Below are 12,292 nucleotides of genomic sequence, written 5' to 3' on the forward strand. Positions count from 1 at the left end.
GAGAATCAAAATAGCGAGATGGAACACAACAGAACAAGACGAGTAGAATTTGTATTCTAAGAGAACTCTCCTTCCCTGTGCCATCAACTATAAAATTATCAAGATAAAATCAGCAATACGATCAGTACTTTTTGGATTTTATTGCAACTTATGGCGGCAATGCAGAGTGCAATGAGGATTACTGAGTTAACAAAGCTTTACAAATCCTAATCATAAAAAGTTACTTATGTAATTCTTATGTAAAAGTCTATATGTATAGTGACCTCCGCCCTCTATGTTTCCCATGTTGCATATTAATCACTTGATCATCCATTCACTTGAAATCAGAAGTTCTTGAAAAATGTTTGAATCTCGCAGGCCTAAGCTGGATATCTTCCTTAATCTTACTTTTGTCGCAACCTGTTTACTTCTTATTTTTACGGTTAACATAGCTTCTAAGGTTTATCTTCAACCCGAGCTGCAGAGTCGTGATACACGACATTCAGTAGAGTTTGATATTGAGGTTCGGTATAGACCCTATGAGAAGAGAGTGATTGATGAAGAGGAAAGTCATATGGAAGATTATGGCAATATAGTGCCTCCGATCAATGTGACGTTATGGGAAAGAATGGTGTGGTTCAAGAGAAATTTGCCTCGGTTTGAGTTTATGAAGTCTACCCCTGTGTCGATGAAGTTTGAAGAGAGAGTTGAGGAGTTTCTTGGAGGTGATCAATGCAGAATACAGTTTTTTATGACATGGATTGCCCCGATAAGTTTGTTTGGAGATAGAGAGTTTCTGACCATGGACAGTCTTTTTAAAGCTCATCCCAATGGATGCTTGGTTATCATATCAAGAACACTGGATTCGTCTCAAGGGTTGAGGATTCTAAGCCCTTTAGTTGATAGAGGATTTAAGGTTCTTGCAGTGACTCCGGACTTGCCTCAGTTGTTCAAGGATACGCCAGCAGAGTCGTGGTTTGATGATATGAAGAGTGGTGTCAAGGATCCTGGTGAAATTTCGTTGGCTCAAAACCTATCTAACTTGATCAGACTAGCAGTTCTCTACAAGTATGGTGGAGTTTACTTGGACACGGATTTCATAGTTTTAAAAGATTTTTCGGGGTTGAGGAACTCGATTGGGGCACAAAGTATGAACAAATCAGGGAACTGGACAAGGCTAAACAATGCAGTTCTAATCTTTGACAAGAATCATCCACTTCTGTACAAGTTCATAGAGGAATTTGCATTAAGTTTTAATGGAAACATATGGGGGCATAATGGACCATACCTAGTCTCAAGAGTAGTTTCCAATTTGACATCAGCTCAAGACTACAATTTTACTATTTTGCCTCCTATGGCATTTTATCCTGTTTACTGGAGTCGTGTTGATGGATTCTTCATGGGGCCTGAACAGGTTCGTCGAAGATGGATCGAACACAAGCTACAACAGCTCACAGACATGACCTATGGAATGCACCTGTGGAACAAACAAAGCAGCAGACTTACAATTGAACAAGGAAGCATAGTGCAGAAATTAATCTCAGAGCATTGTACTATATGCAAGCATGAATATACTTCTTAGGCAACATTTTCAGATGTTAAAGCTTCCTTAGCTACATATATATACAACAAGAAGCATACGAAAACTGTGAATACATAGAACTAAAGCATGCAAACATCGATTTTTCTTTTGTATAATTTATTTCCCTCTGTAAAATATATAGAAAATTGTCTTTTTTCTGTTTTCAATTTTGTATACTATTTAATCATTACAGGTTTCGGATCCTACTACTGAAAAATGGATCAAGCTTATAGTACTATGAGTCAGCATGCAGGTACTGAAATTCCAGACAAGGCAGCAGAAATGGTCATAATTAGAGAAAACTTCGTACTCTACGATTTCATAATGCAAATGTTTTCTTCAAATAGAAGCCATAAGATTATCTCAGAAATTTCCAAGTGCCTAGGGCTGTTAAGGTACAACTTGCATTGCACTACTATATGGCTTTTAAACCTTTTGCAAATGGGCAATCATTCTTCTCAATTCATACGGCCCACACTGTGTATACAAATTACATATACAATTTCTAGAAAAACTTTCATTCATAAATCTTTCATTTCACCTTCCTTTCATCTACCTCTAATGTTTTATGCATCTACCTCTAATGTTTTATGCATCTTCAACTGCAATTTTATCAAACTTTATAACTACTAAGACAAGTTCCATAAAGTAGAAGTTAGAAAGACTAGATAGGAAAACATTAAAACCTGTTTATTTTTACTTCTAACATTCATCTAACCCTGCACAAGAAACTAAGAGACCATCGAAACTTATGCTGTGAAATATATTTTGTAATGATAGGCTCATTGTAAGTTGCAGAGTGCGGACGTTCACAATACAAACATATGAAGTAGGGAAAAGGAAAGGATCGATTCGATTGCAGAGAAGGAATTTAATTTACCGACAAACTTTCAAAATAAGAAAAGAATTGCATTCTGTTCATTTAAGGGGGGGAAAAGACTATTTACGGAGTTAAAAGAGCAATTAGGCACCAAATTCAATATATATAAGGCACGTTAAAGAAAAGGGCAAGGTAGAAGGAACTCAAAACAGCAGAATTAGCAGAAACATAATTTTAAAGTCGACAACAAGAGCAGACACCACTTTAATGCGGATCAAATATATCTTTAAGTGACCAACTTAGGGAAAATGGAATAATATAAGATCATCTAGAGTAGCTAAGCTGCCACTAAAATGTTTAAACGACCATTTCAAACATCTTTTGAAGACCCGTTATATCACTTGAGCTTGCAGATTGTTAGATGGACAATTAACTAAGATACACTGGCCAATATTACATTGGCTTTGTAGCCTTGTGATAAGATATAAGTACCTATTTCAGTATATCTGATATCAACGACTGAAAGTCTGAAACATAATAGCTTCCAATAATCGAGGACCAAATGACTAAAATATGAAAACTCTACAGAAACTGCAATCGCTAAGTATTTCATATTCATACTACATAACAAGCATAGATTACACCAGAAAATAACTAACAAATACTTGCAACGAATGTTGATTGAGACATCCCCAACAGAGAGAGGCAGCAGTTGTGGACTTGTCTATTGTTAATAAAAACACCAAAAAATTTACCCAATGAAAGTTGTAAAATAATTAAAAAGAAGCTATGTAAAGCATTTGTTCATCATAATATATAGCTACATGGCTACATGCATACAATGTATCATAGTAATGTCAGTTGTTCTTCTCTCTTTCCGATATCTCTTATGATACCAAAGATGTTCCAAGTACACCTTCATTACTTATCTGTCAGAATAGGGCTCTCGTCTTGTAAGAATAAACGGCTCATTATAACAAGAGTATCAGAATGGCTCTAGATCACTTCTTTAAGGGTTAAATCATACTCCCTCCGTTTCAATTTACATGTCCACTTTCAAGAAAATTTTTTGTTTCAAATTACTTGTCCACTTCAACTTTCAACGCAAAATCATATTTCCAAAGTCAATTCTACTCCACATATCTCTTATTTATATTTCCTAGATCAATCTCACTCCACATATTTTCATCATTTAATGCAATTAATTTGTGAACAACCACTTTTATTAAACTGTGTGATTTTTTTAAAATGGACATCTAATTTGAAACGGAGAGAGTACTAAGCTCCCAAGTGTATTTCAATGGGTAAAGAATGTCTACGTATTTCGTGACATAATTAGGCACATTACATTACATTTATAATAATAAGTGCTAAACAATGTAAGATAACAATACACAATTTTCAAATTGCTCACAAATAATTCATACATACAACAAGATTCAGATAATACATAAGCTGAAACTAAAAACAAAATCAATTATGATTAATTTCAGTTGGAGAACAAAGACTCATCGATTTCGATCTTCACAACTTCGCCATCATCAAATTTATCCTTCCTTGGTGGAGCAGGCGGAACCGGCACCCTTTGTGGACCTCTTCCCTTATTCTTGTTTCTAGGCCTTGCCTGAAATACATACAAAAACACCATAACATCATCAATACACAAAATTTAAAACCATTAAATACTTGAAGAAATCAACAAAAGGTATAAACTTTTTCACATTTTACAAACAACCCATATCTTACATTTCCAAATGAGTGATTAAAGCGCTTCCCTTTTGCAGTCTTCTTGTCTCCTCTCCCACAGTAAACTGAAAGTCAAGAAAACATAACCCACCAATTAATTAACCCAATTAGGAGAGCGGGAGAGAGAGAGGGGGGGAGAGGGAGAGAGGGGGGGAGAGAGAAAGGGGGAGAGGGAGAGAGGGGGAGAGAGAGAGGGGGAGAGAGAGAGAGAGAGAGAAAGAGACTTACTAGAGGGGAAGGAGGGAGGAGTGACTGAGGAAACTGAGAGAGAAGTGGTGCAAGTGAAGGATTGACCTAGAGTTTGTGAATGTGCGGATGAAATGTGAGACGAGCAAGTGGGTTTCAAATGAGAAGCCATGGGAGGTGCTCCAAGTAAGAGTGATGCCATTGTTTCTATCCTGCTATTCTTTCGCGAGTTTTTTCATTGGTGACACATAAATAAAGAAGATAAGGTGTTTGCTGGGCCATTTGGGCTTGTTGCTATTTATTGGATTATCATTAAACATATTTGGGCCAAGTAGTGTTCCTTCATTATACCCATAATTAGTTGAATATTCAAATCAAGATAGTTAATTTAAAGCCCATCATACCCCATAGTTTGATGCCCATTTAAGTTGCTATAGTCCATAGTAAGTAAATGGTTTGATGCCCATTTAAGTTGCTATAGTCCAAATGCTCGCAAATAAATATTGTGGTATTATTTTTCATGCAGAGGTGGACAATTTTCTTGTAAATATTTTTACTAGTCAATTCGGTCAATTACAATCTATTAGTCATCAAAATCAATATTTCATAAAACGATTATATACTGATTGTAATAAAAACAAAATTCGAATCCGCCAGTAAACATAAACTTTTGTGATTTGTCACTAAAATATCTTCATTGTCCTCATTAAATTAAGATTTTATCCGTTTTATAGGATCATATTAATATGTAAAATCCGTCTTGTTTTGGTAACGGAATTTTAATAATGCATCAAATTAACTCAGATTCTTTACATGATACCTTGTACCAAACAGCTCGATTTCGAAAATCAGAAGAATATTTTTACAACTAACGTATATGAACACAAGAAACTAGTCGACGATTATAAAAATTTAGTAACAAGTTGGTACGGTACTTTTGACAGATAAATATTACTCCCTCCGTCCCTATTTATCTGTCCACTTTGGAAGTTAAAATTTGTCCCTATTTATCTGTCCATTTATACTTTCAAAACTAATTTAATGATAGTTTTTCAAATATATCTTCATAATTTCAATTTTCAAGGCTTGACTTATTTAAAATTTGGTTGAATTTATGTTTTCAAGACATAAAGTAGGAGTATTCCACCATTTTCAAGATATTAATTAGAGGTATTTAATGAAAAAGTTTACACAATCAATTATTCCTTGGTATGTGTTTCTTTTTCCAAAGTGGACAGATAAATAGGGACGGAGGGAGTAATAATTTGACCATCCTCGTGGATCATGCGGAGACTACAGAAAAAAGGGTCAAATTAAAGACCCGAATATACACAATTTAATGGAAGATTAATTATGGGTTAATTATCAAGTTGGTCATTGAAGTGTGCTTAATGTATCAAGTTGGTCACTGAACTCAAAACGGTATCTGGTCACTGAAGTGGCTATAAATATCAAACAAGTACATTAAAATATGAGTTCAAGCAATAAAAATATTATTTATAAATTTTTACACATTATTTTTAAATATTACCACAACCAATTATAAGGTTATGACTTCTAGTATCTAAAATAATATATTTATATTTTATCAAGTTTCTTTATTATTTATATTTTATTATATAGTTATTTTTTGTTTTAATTAAAAATAAATAATAAATAAACTTGGTAAAATCTAAATATATTATCATAAATATTAGAAATCATAATCTTTTACTTGTTTTTGATAACATTCAAAAATAATGTGTAAAACTTTATAAATAATATTTTTATTACTTGAACTTATATTTCAAGGTGCTTGTTTGATATTTATAGCCACTTCAGTGACCAGCTTGATACCGTTTTGAGTTCAGTGACCAACTTGATACATTAAGTCCACTTCAATGACCAACTTGATAATTAACCCGATTAATTATGAAATCGGAAAGAAGATTGAGTGAAGTTCATGCATGTCGATTCATAAATCTCACCATGTGATTTCATGGAGAGAATATAGGAGAAGCAAAGACCGGCACGTGACTTAGAGGCAGACAAATGTTGTATATCCATGTGAACGGGTCGGGTCCACGGCCCACTTTCCACTCTCACTATGTAAAGAAAAGATTTTATTGTTTTTACGAAATCTCGCCGGCTTTATTTATGATTAACCGATGTTACCACACTCAAAACAAGCTAAAGTCGAATAGAATAAGAGAGTCAAGATTATAATAACATATTCGGAATAAGTGAAAGTTAAATACACGAAGATTATAAAGAGTTTAATTTATAATAGGAGATTCGGTAAAAGTTTAGTCGGATATCATAATAACAGTTGAAATCGTGATTCAATTGAGAATATTTTGGTTGCGAGAACAATGTGAATAGTTGTTTAGCACTTTATAAAATGTGCATAAAAACTGTTAGTTGTTTTACAGTTATTCTTTTTGGATGTTGTATTGTTTTGAAGTGAAATAATAGTATTCCCCTGTGTTCTCACACTAAAACTTGTTTTCCATATAACGCTACTCTCATATTTCAAAAGAAAATAGAGTTTGATTTCCGATAATCACTTATCATTTATAATCAAGATACTTTTTAATTTATTATTGTAATTTTCTTTAAATAAGAGAAGTTAAACAGAACGAAGACTAAGAATTTCTTTATATTTCGAAAACATACTCAATTTGTATTTAATATTTAACAACATATTAATGAGAAAAAGTCCAGATTTTCATAAATTTTATAACTAAACAGAGTTTAAAAAAAGCTGTCAAAAAAAAAAAAACAGAGTTTAAAAAAATGGCTTTAAATATCATTTAGCAACATTTGATAATCTAGCATTCTAATTTAGGAAGAAAACACTAAATCGTGTTGTGTTTAGAGTTGAAAATCACTACAAAACACTAAATAATTTTAGTGTTTTAGGAGTAAAACGCTGCATAAATTAGCGTTTAGGATTTCTACCTCTAAACGATTTTAATGTTTTAGGACCAGAACGTCACATAAATTAACACTTAGGATTTCTACCTCTAATTCGTCTAGCATGTAGTCCCTACATACTAAAAGAAGAGGATAAACACTACACGATCTAACGTTTTGAACTGAAAAATGATAGGGTAAGATCATGTTCCAATCTTCTACAACACTGGTGTCGGGGGCCAATTTCCTTCCAAACCGTGGCACTCAGCGCCAAACACCCCATATCAATAGACACACAAATAATAGTATGATGAAGCAATGCAAAACATTTCAAAACTGGGAAAAGGATGTATATAAAAGTTGATATTTTGATATAATAACTTGGCCTAAGCATTGATGGCAAAGAAATCATTACAATTCAACCACACTATTCTTTACTATCTAACAAGGGGGATGGGGGAAAGAACCAAAAATATTTATATAATAATAAAGAAAGATGAAGAAATCCAACACACATCACATGTAGGTGAACTATTTGACACCACCCTATGTATATAATACAAAATATTGAGAGACTTTGGTCACACTCGGTAAGACTCGGTTCGGTTTACGAGTCAACTCAGTGATGATGAGGAGCTGGAGGCTTGCATTGGTAGCACTTGGCAAATAGACCAAATGAGTCCACCTGCTTCACAAAGTTTGTCATGCTTGCCCATCCGCCGAACCCGAATCCGAGCACCAGAACCCATCCGACGATGAAGATGTTGATCACATACATTCCCGTCCAGCTTGGTAAGAACTTGGGAGGCTTCTCCGCGGCATTCTGCAGCATGACAGTGCATAATTTAGTGAAATATGATACTATTGCAAAGTGCACATTCAAAGTGCATTATTTGGCAAAATATGATACTATTGCGTGCCTAAGATATTGGCAATGCACCGAGTTGGTTACTGAGTAAACTCGGTCCACATTCGGAAAAATGAAAAAAGGCCACATTAATAATTATACAGGGGTCAACACCAAGCCAGCTAATTGCAGACATTATACAAGGTTCTAACTAAATGAAAAAGACTTCCTACCTATATTCCTATCAATTTCATGTATTACCAAATCCATTCCTTTATTGCAATTGTACACTTTGTTGTCAATAATTCAGGCACTACTTGTTACAAGTCTAATATGGTCATCTCGTATTATTGAAGACATACATGACCCTTCGAAATCGAGATAATTACAAAACGTATGCTCATATAAAAATAAGAGTAAATTATGATTTACCTGTCTTGCAGAGGCTTTCCTGTATGTGAGCATATGAGCTACAGATGGGATAATGTAGACGGTGAAGCTAACCAAGAGAGCCCCAACTGCAGAATTAATTGGACCGAAAAATGGAAAGACAATGGCCAAGAACCATATCGGTATCACCACTGGCAATCTTGCTAGTGCCCTTAAGAAAATGCTCTTTGTGTCATGCATTCCTATAACCTTCTCCCACACGAAATACAGTGGCGTACATGCGAATCCAAATGTTATGAACTGCAATTCAGAAACCATACTACATCAGTCTTTACTAGGTTGGGGAAAAGTTCTTATTTCTGGACCACAACAAAAGCTTTTAGGCAAATTTAGAAATTAGCATGACAAGTGATTTTCAACAGTACTGAAAGTGACTATTACAAGTTAAATTTAACAAAAAAAGAGCTTATGCAATTAACCTGATGAATGAGCATGAGGATAACAGCAGTATCGCGCCAACGGGTCTTGGGAAGGAGGGAGAAGGCATTGGAGTGATCCAAGAGCTGATCCCCAAAGGCCCAGTAAACAGCGGAAGCCGATGGAAGAGTCAAAGTGAAAACATAGAGGGTGGCTATCAGGTAGATGTACTTGAATTTTTGTGGCTTCCACATCGCATGCATAATTTCACTGAAAATTTACAATTTACCTTATAGGATTAGAACACGAAATCTAGTTACTAACCATTGTGTTAAATAAATTAAAAAACAAAATTGAACTAGATACGCAGAAGTTCTCTAATTCATCACTTATCAGTCTGTCCCCCAAATTGAAAGAACATCTTAATTGCAACATGCTTAAGCACCGTTATATAACTAATTATCTACAATACGGAGTGAACAGAATTAGATATGTCAAATTTCCTGTGTAAATAAAGTATAATGAGAGGCCACATCTCAAAAGTATGGGCATGGGATGCTACACAACAAAGTAAGATGTGAAATAATGTCCAAATCCAAAACACAACTTGGATGTACATGCCATACATCATATAATCATCAAGTAAAAATGAAAATAAATAAAACAGGAAATAGATCAAGATAATGATGAATATGTAACAGAATATGTACCACTGTAAAAATAGAGGCCCATGTAACTATAATAATGTTTAGATAAACAAATGGGGAGTGATTTTATTCTCCTAGCTAGAGATGTTCAAAAAATCCGAAATCTGAAATCCGATCTGGAAAAAATCTGAAAAATCCGATCCGAAAAAACCCGGTCTGGCCCGGCCCAGCCCGGCCCGAGGGCCTAAAACAGGCCTAATATTTTCAAAAAAACCCGGATAAAATCCGGATTTTTGAAAAATCCGGGCTTTTTATAACTAAACCGGGCCTAGTATTTTTGGAAAAGCCCGGCCCGGCCCGGCCCGATTTTTAAAAAAGCCCGGCCCGATCTGGTTTGAAAAAAATCCGGATTTTTTTGGCCCGGTCTGGATCTGGCCCGAACAGATCTTTTGTGCATCTCTACTCCTAGCAAATAAACAGAGGAAAAGTAGTTTCCATGATTCTGTTTTCTGGTAAGAAACTCAATGTGGCCGGCAAAAAGCTGCTTGCAGAAGCCATGTAGAAACAAATAGCACTAAAAATAAACAAAAATACGAAATTCTTCGACAGTAAAATTAAAGTCTTACACAGTAACAGCATGACCACCAAAGGTGTATAGTATATTGGTGGCACCAGTGAAATATAACTCAAGCTTCTGGGGAGCTGAGTGCTTCACATGATCAACCTACACAATAATTCAAAACCCACATCATTCGAAATCTTGAGAATATTTTACAGTTTTCATTCAAAGATTATCGAGAATATTTTACAGTTTTACTGCAAGTAAATTACCTGGCCATGAGCAAGAGCTGCTATAGTCAAGTACCAGGCAGTGTAAGTTGTCATGCCAAGGCCAAGAAATGACCAAATTCGGTAGTTGTGAAAAGAGGGTATGAACACAGTGGTTGCACAGCAAGCTCCAAATATATAAGTCCAAGTTCTCTTGTCCAAATGGTCATTTATGTAGTATATATTACTGTTTTCGAGTCGAAACAACAAAAACAATTTTTTCAGAAAATATATAACTGCTAATTAGATAATGATGTATGAGTCTAAATTCAAGATTTGAGTGATGAATTTTGTTTTACCTTGCACAAGCTATGAGTTGTATAACAGATCCAAAGAGCAAGAAAGTACAGTTGAAAGCTAAACCAGCTGCCTTCCAGTATGGTCCCAACAATCCATCAAGAACTTCAAACCACTGACATAATAATTAAATATATTTAATATCTGGATTTCTGATTTGTAAATTTAAAACCTTTTTAATATAAAACAAATTGGGGGCTTTTTCAGATTGAGTTAATTAGGTACCTGAATGACATGGTTCTTGAAATTAACATTTTCTTTCTCCTTTCTGCTTCTGTACTCAAGGTAAAGAACACTGATCAGATAAGCTGTCCAGCTACCAACGAGTCCATAGAATATCTGAAACAATATTCCTGACAGAAAACCAAGCTGGGAAAATGAGTATGGAAGTGTCAATAGCACTTGAGCAACCTGCAATCACCATAAAAAAAAACATGATCAGTATATACATAATTTCTCGAGAAATCAAAACCAAACATACCCAGTATATCTCTCGTTGATCACAGTTTCCCAAGAACTAACAAAATACACAAAAACTTGAACTTTTATTTTTTCACATACTTGATTAGAAGCACAACTGAACCAAGCATCCCAAGCAGACCCTCCATGCCACAGGAAACTTTTGAGGTTCAAACCAGAAGTATCTTCAATTTCTTTGCTTTCCTCCCTGTTTCCTTCATTTTCTGTTTCATTGGCAACAATAGCTTCCTCTGCTTGCTTATTACCCAACATTATCTCTGATATCAACACACTACACTTCTCCAAGCCTCACAAAGATCTGTCAAAAACACAACATTAAAAAAAAAACTCAAGGAGACAAAACAAAACCAAACCAAACACACCCACTTAAAAACTCCACTTTCCCATTAACCAAGAACCACTTTAGGCCAAAGCCCGGATCCAAAGTCACCCTAAACCACACCAAACTAAAACACACACACACACACACAACCATGTAAGTATAAAAATATACCTTGTTTGAGATGCCTTTTACTCTTTAGCCCAGATCTTATATACTGTTTCCACAAGCAAACCCCTAGTAAAATACTCAAACAAGTACAGAAAAGTAACTGAAGGGTGGGCAAAAAAGGAGGAGTTTTCAAGAATTCTTGGCTCCAAGTAAGCAGCTTTAAATGCTTTCTGCAACCATTATGGCAGTTTCAGAAGAAACGGCTGCATAAAATCTTGAGAAAAAGTTGAAAAAACCAAACTTAAATGCTCTGCAGTTGTTCTTAAATCACAAAGGCGGCTCAAGAGTGAAAAGCATGAGCATGCTAGGTGGGAAATGTGTGTGGGTTGTGCTGCAGCTAGTAGTAGTAACAGCTCCTCTATAAGCTCAAAAATGACACACCCTTTTGCCTATTCTGTGTGACTACTCATATTTATAAACAAACAGCTACTATGTGTCTATATATAATCATAGCTTATGTTCATGTAGTTCAGTAGTTGTACTGTGTTTTATAAGTCCATGTATATTATGGGTGATTTTAATATATTTTTTTTCCTTTTATTGGGATAAATTAGTATTTCAAGATAGTCAGAGATTAAAATATTAAAATAATAATCAGTAATTACTAACAAGTACTACTGTTAATTAATATGTAAATAGTATTAAATTTTTGAGGTTGGTGGAGGTTGAAAATTCATTTACGTGTGAA

General features: G+C 34.8%; 3 protein-coding genes across 3 annotated transcripts; 1 reads left to right on the forward strand and 2 right to left on the reverse strand.

Annotated features, from left to right (window-relative positions):
- The first annotated feature begins 66 nt into the window (after nucleotides 1-66).
- Nucleotides 67-1,728, forward strand: LOC108197433 (uncharacterized). Its single transcript, XM_017365052.2, has one exon. The coding sequence runs from the start codon at nucleotides 341-343 to the stop codon at nucleotides 1,559-1,561; it is 1,221 nt and encodes a 406-aa protein (XP_017220541.1). The 5' UTR covers nucleotides 67-340; the 3' UTR covers nucleotides 1,562-1,728.
- Nucleotides 1,729-3,761: 2,033 nt separating this feature from the next.
- LOC108198672 (small ribosomal subunit protein bTHXc) lies at nucleotides 3,762-4,566 on the reverse strand. The gene is made up of 3 exons (XM_017366447.2): nucleotides 4,356-4,566; nucleotides 4,128-4,192; nucleotides 3,762-4,005 (listed from the first exon to the last, which is right to left on the reverse strand). Exons 1-3 carry the CDS (start codon nucleotides 4,513-4,515, stop codon nucleotides 3,871-3,873), a joined length of 360 nt encoding a protein of 119 aa, XP_017221936.1. The 5' UTR covers nucleotides 4,516-4,566; the 3' UTR covers nucleotides 3,762-3,870.
- Nucleotides 4,567-7,558: 2,992 nt separating this feature from the next.
- On the reverse strand, nucleotides 7,559-12,078 carry LOC108199701 (auxin transporter-like protein 2). Its single transcript, XM_017367643.2, has 9 exons — nucleotides 11,608-12,078; nucleotides 11,196-11,412; nucleotides 10,860-11,045; nucleotides 10,637-10,749; nucleotides 10,341-10,524; nucleotides 10,136-10,233; nucleotides 8,925-9,132; nucleotides 8,488-8,745; nucleotides 7,559-8,031 (listed from the first exon to the last, which is right to left on the reverse strand). Exons 2-9 carry the CDS (start codon nucleotides 11,364-11,366, stop codon nucleotides 7,828-7,830), a joined length of 1,422 nt encoding a protein of 473 aa, XP_017223132.1. The 5' UTR covers nucleotides 11,367-11,412; nucleotides 11,608-12,078; the 3' UTR covers nucleotides 7,559-7,827.
- Between the last annotated feature and the right edge of the window lie 214 nt (nucleotides 12,079-12,292).

Source organism: Daucus carota, chromosome 8 (genome assembly GCF_001625215.2).
Source record: "Daucus carota subsp. sativus chromosome 8, DH1 v3.0, whole genome shotgun sequence".
NCBI lineage: Eukaryota > Viridiplantae > Streptophyta > Magnoliopsida > Apiales > Apiaceae > Daucus > Daucus carota.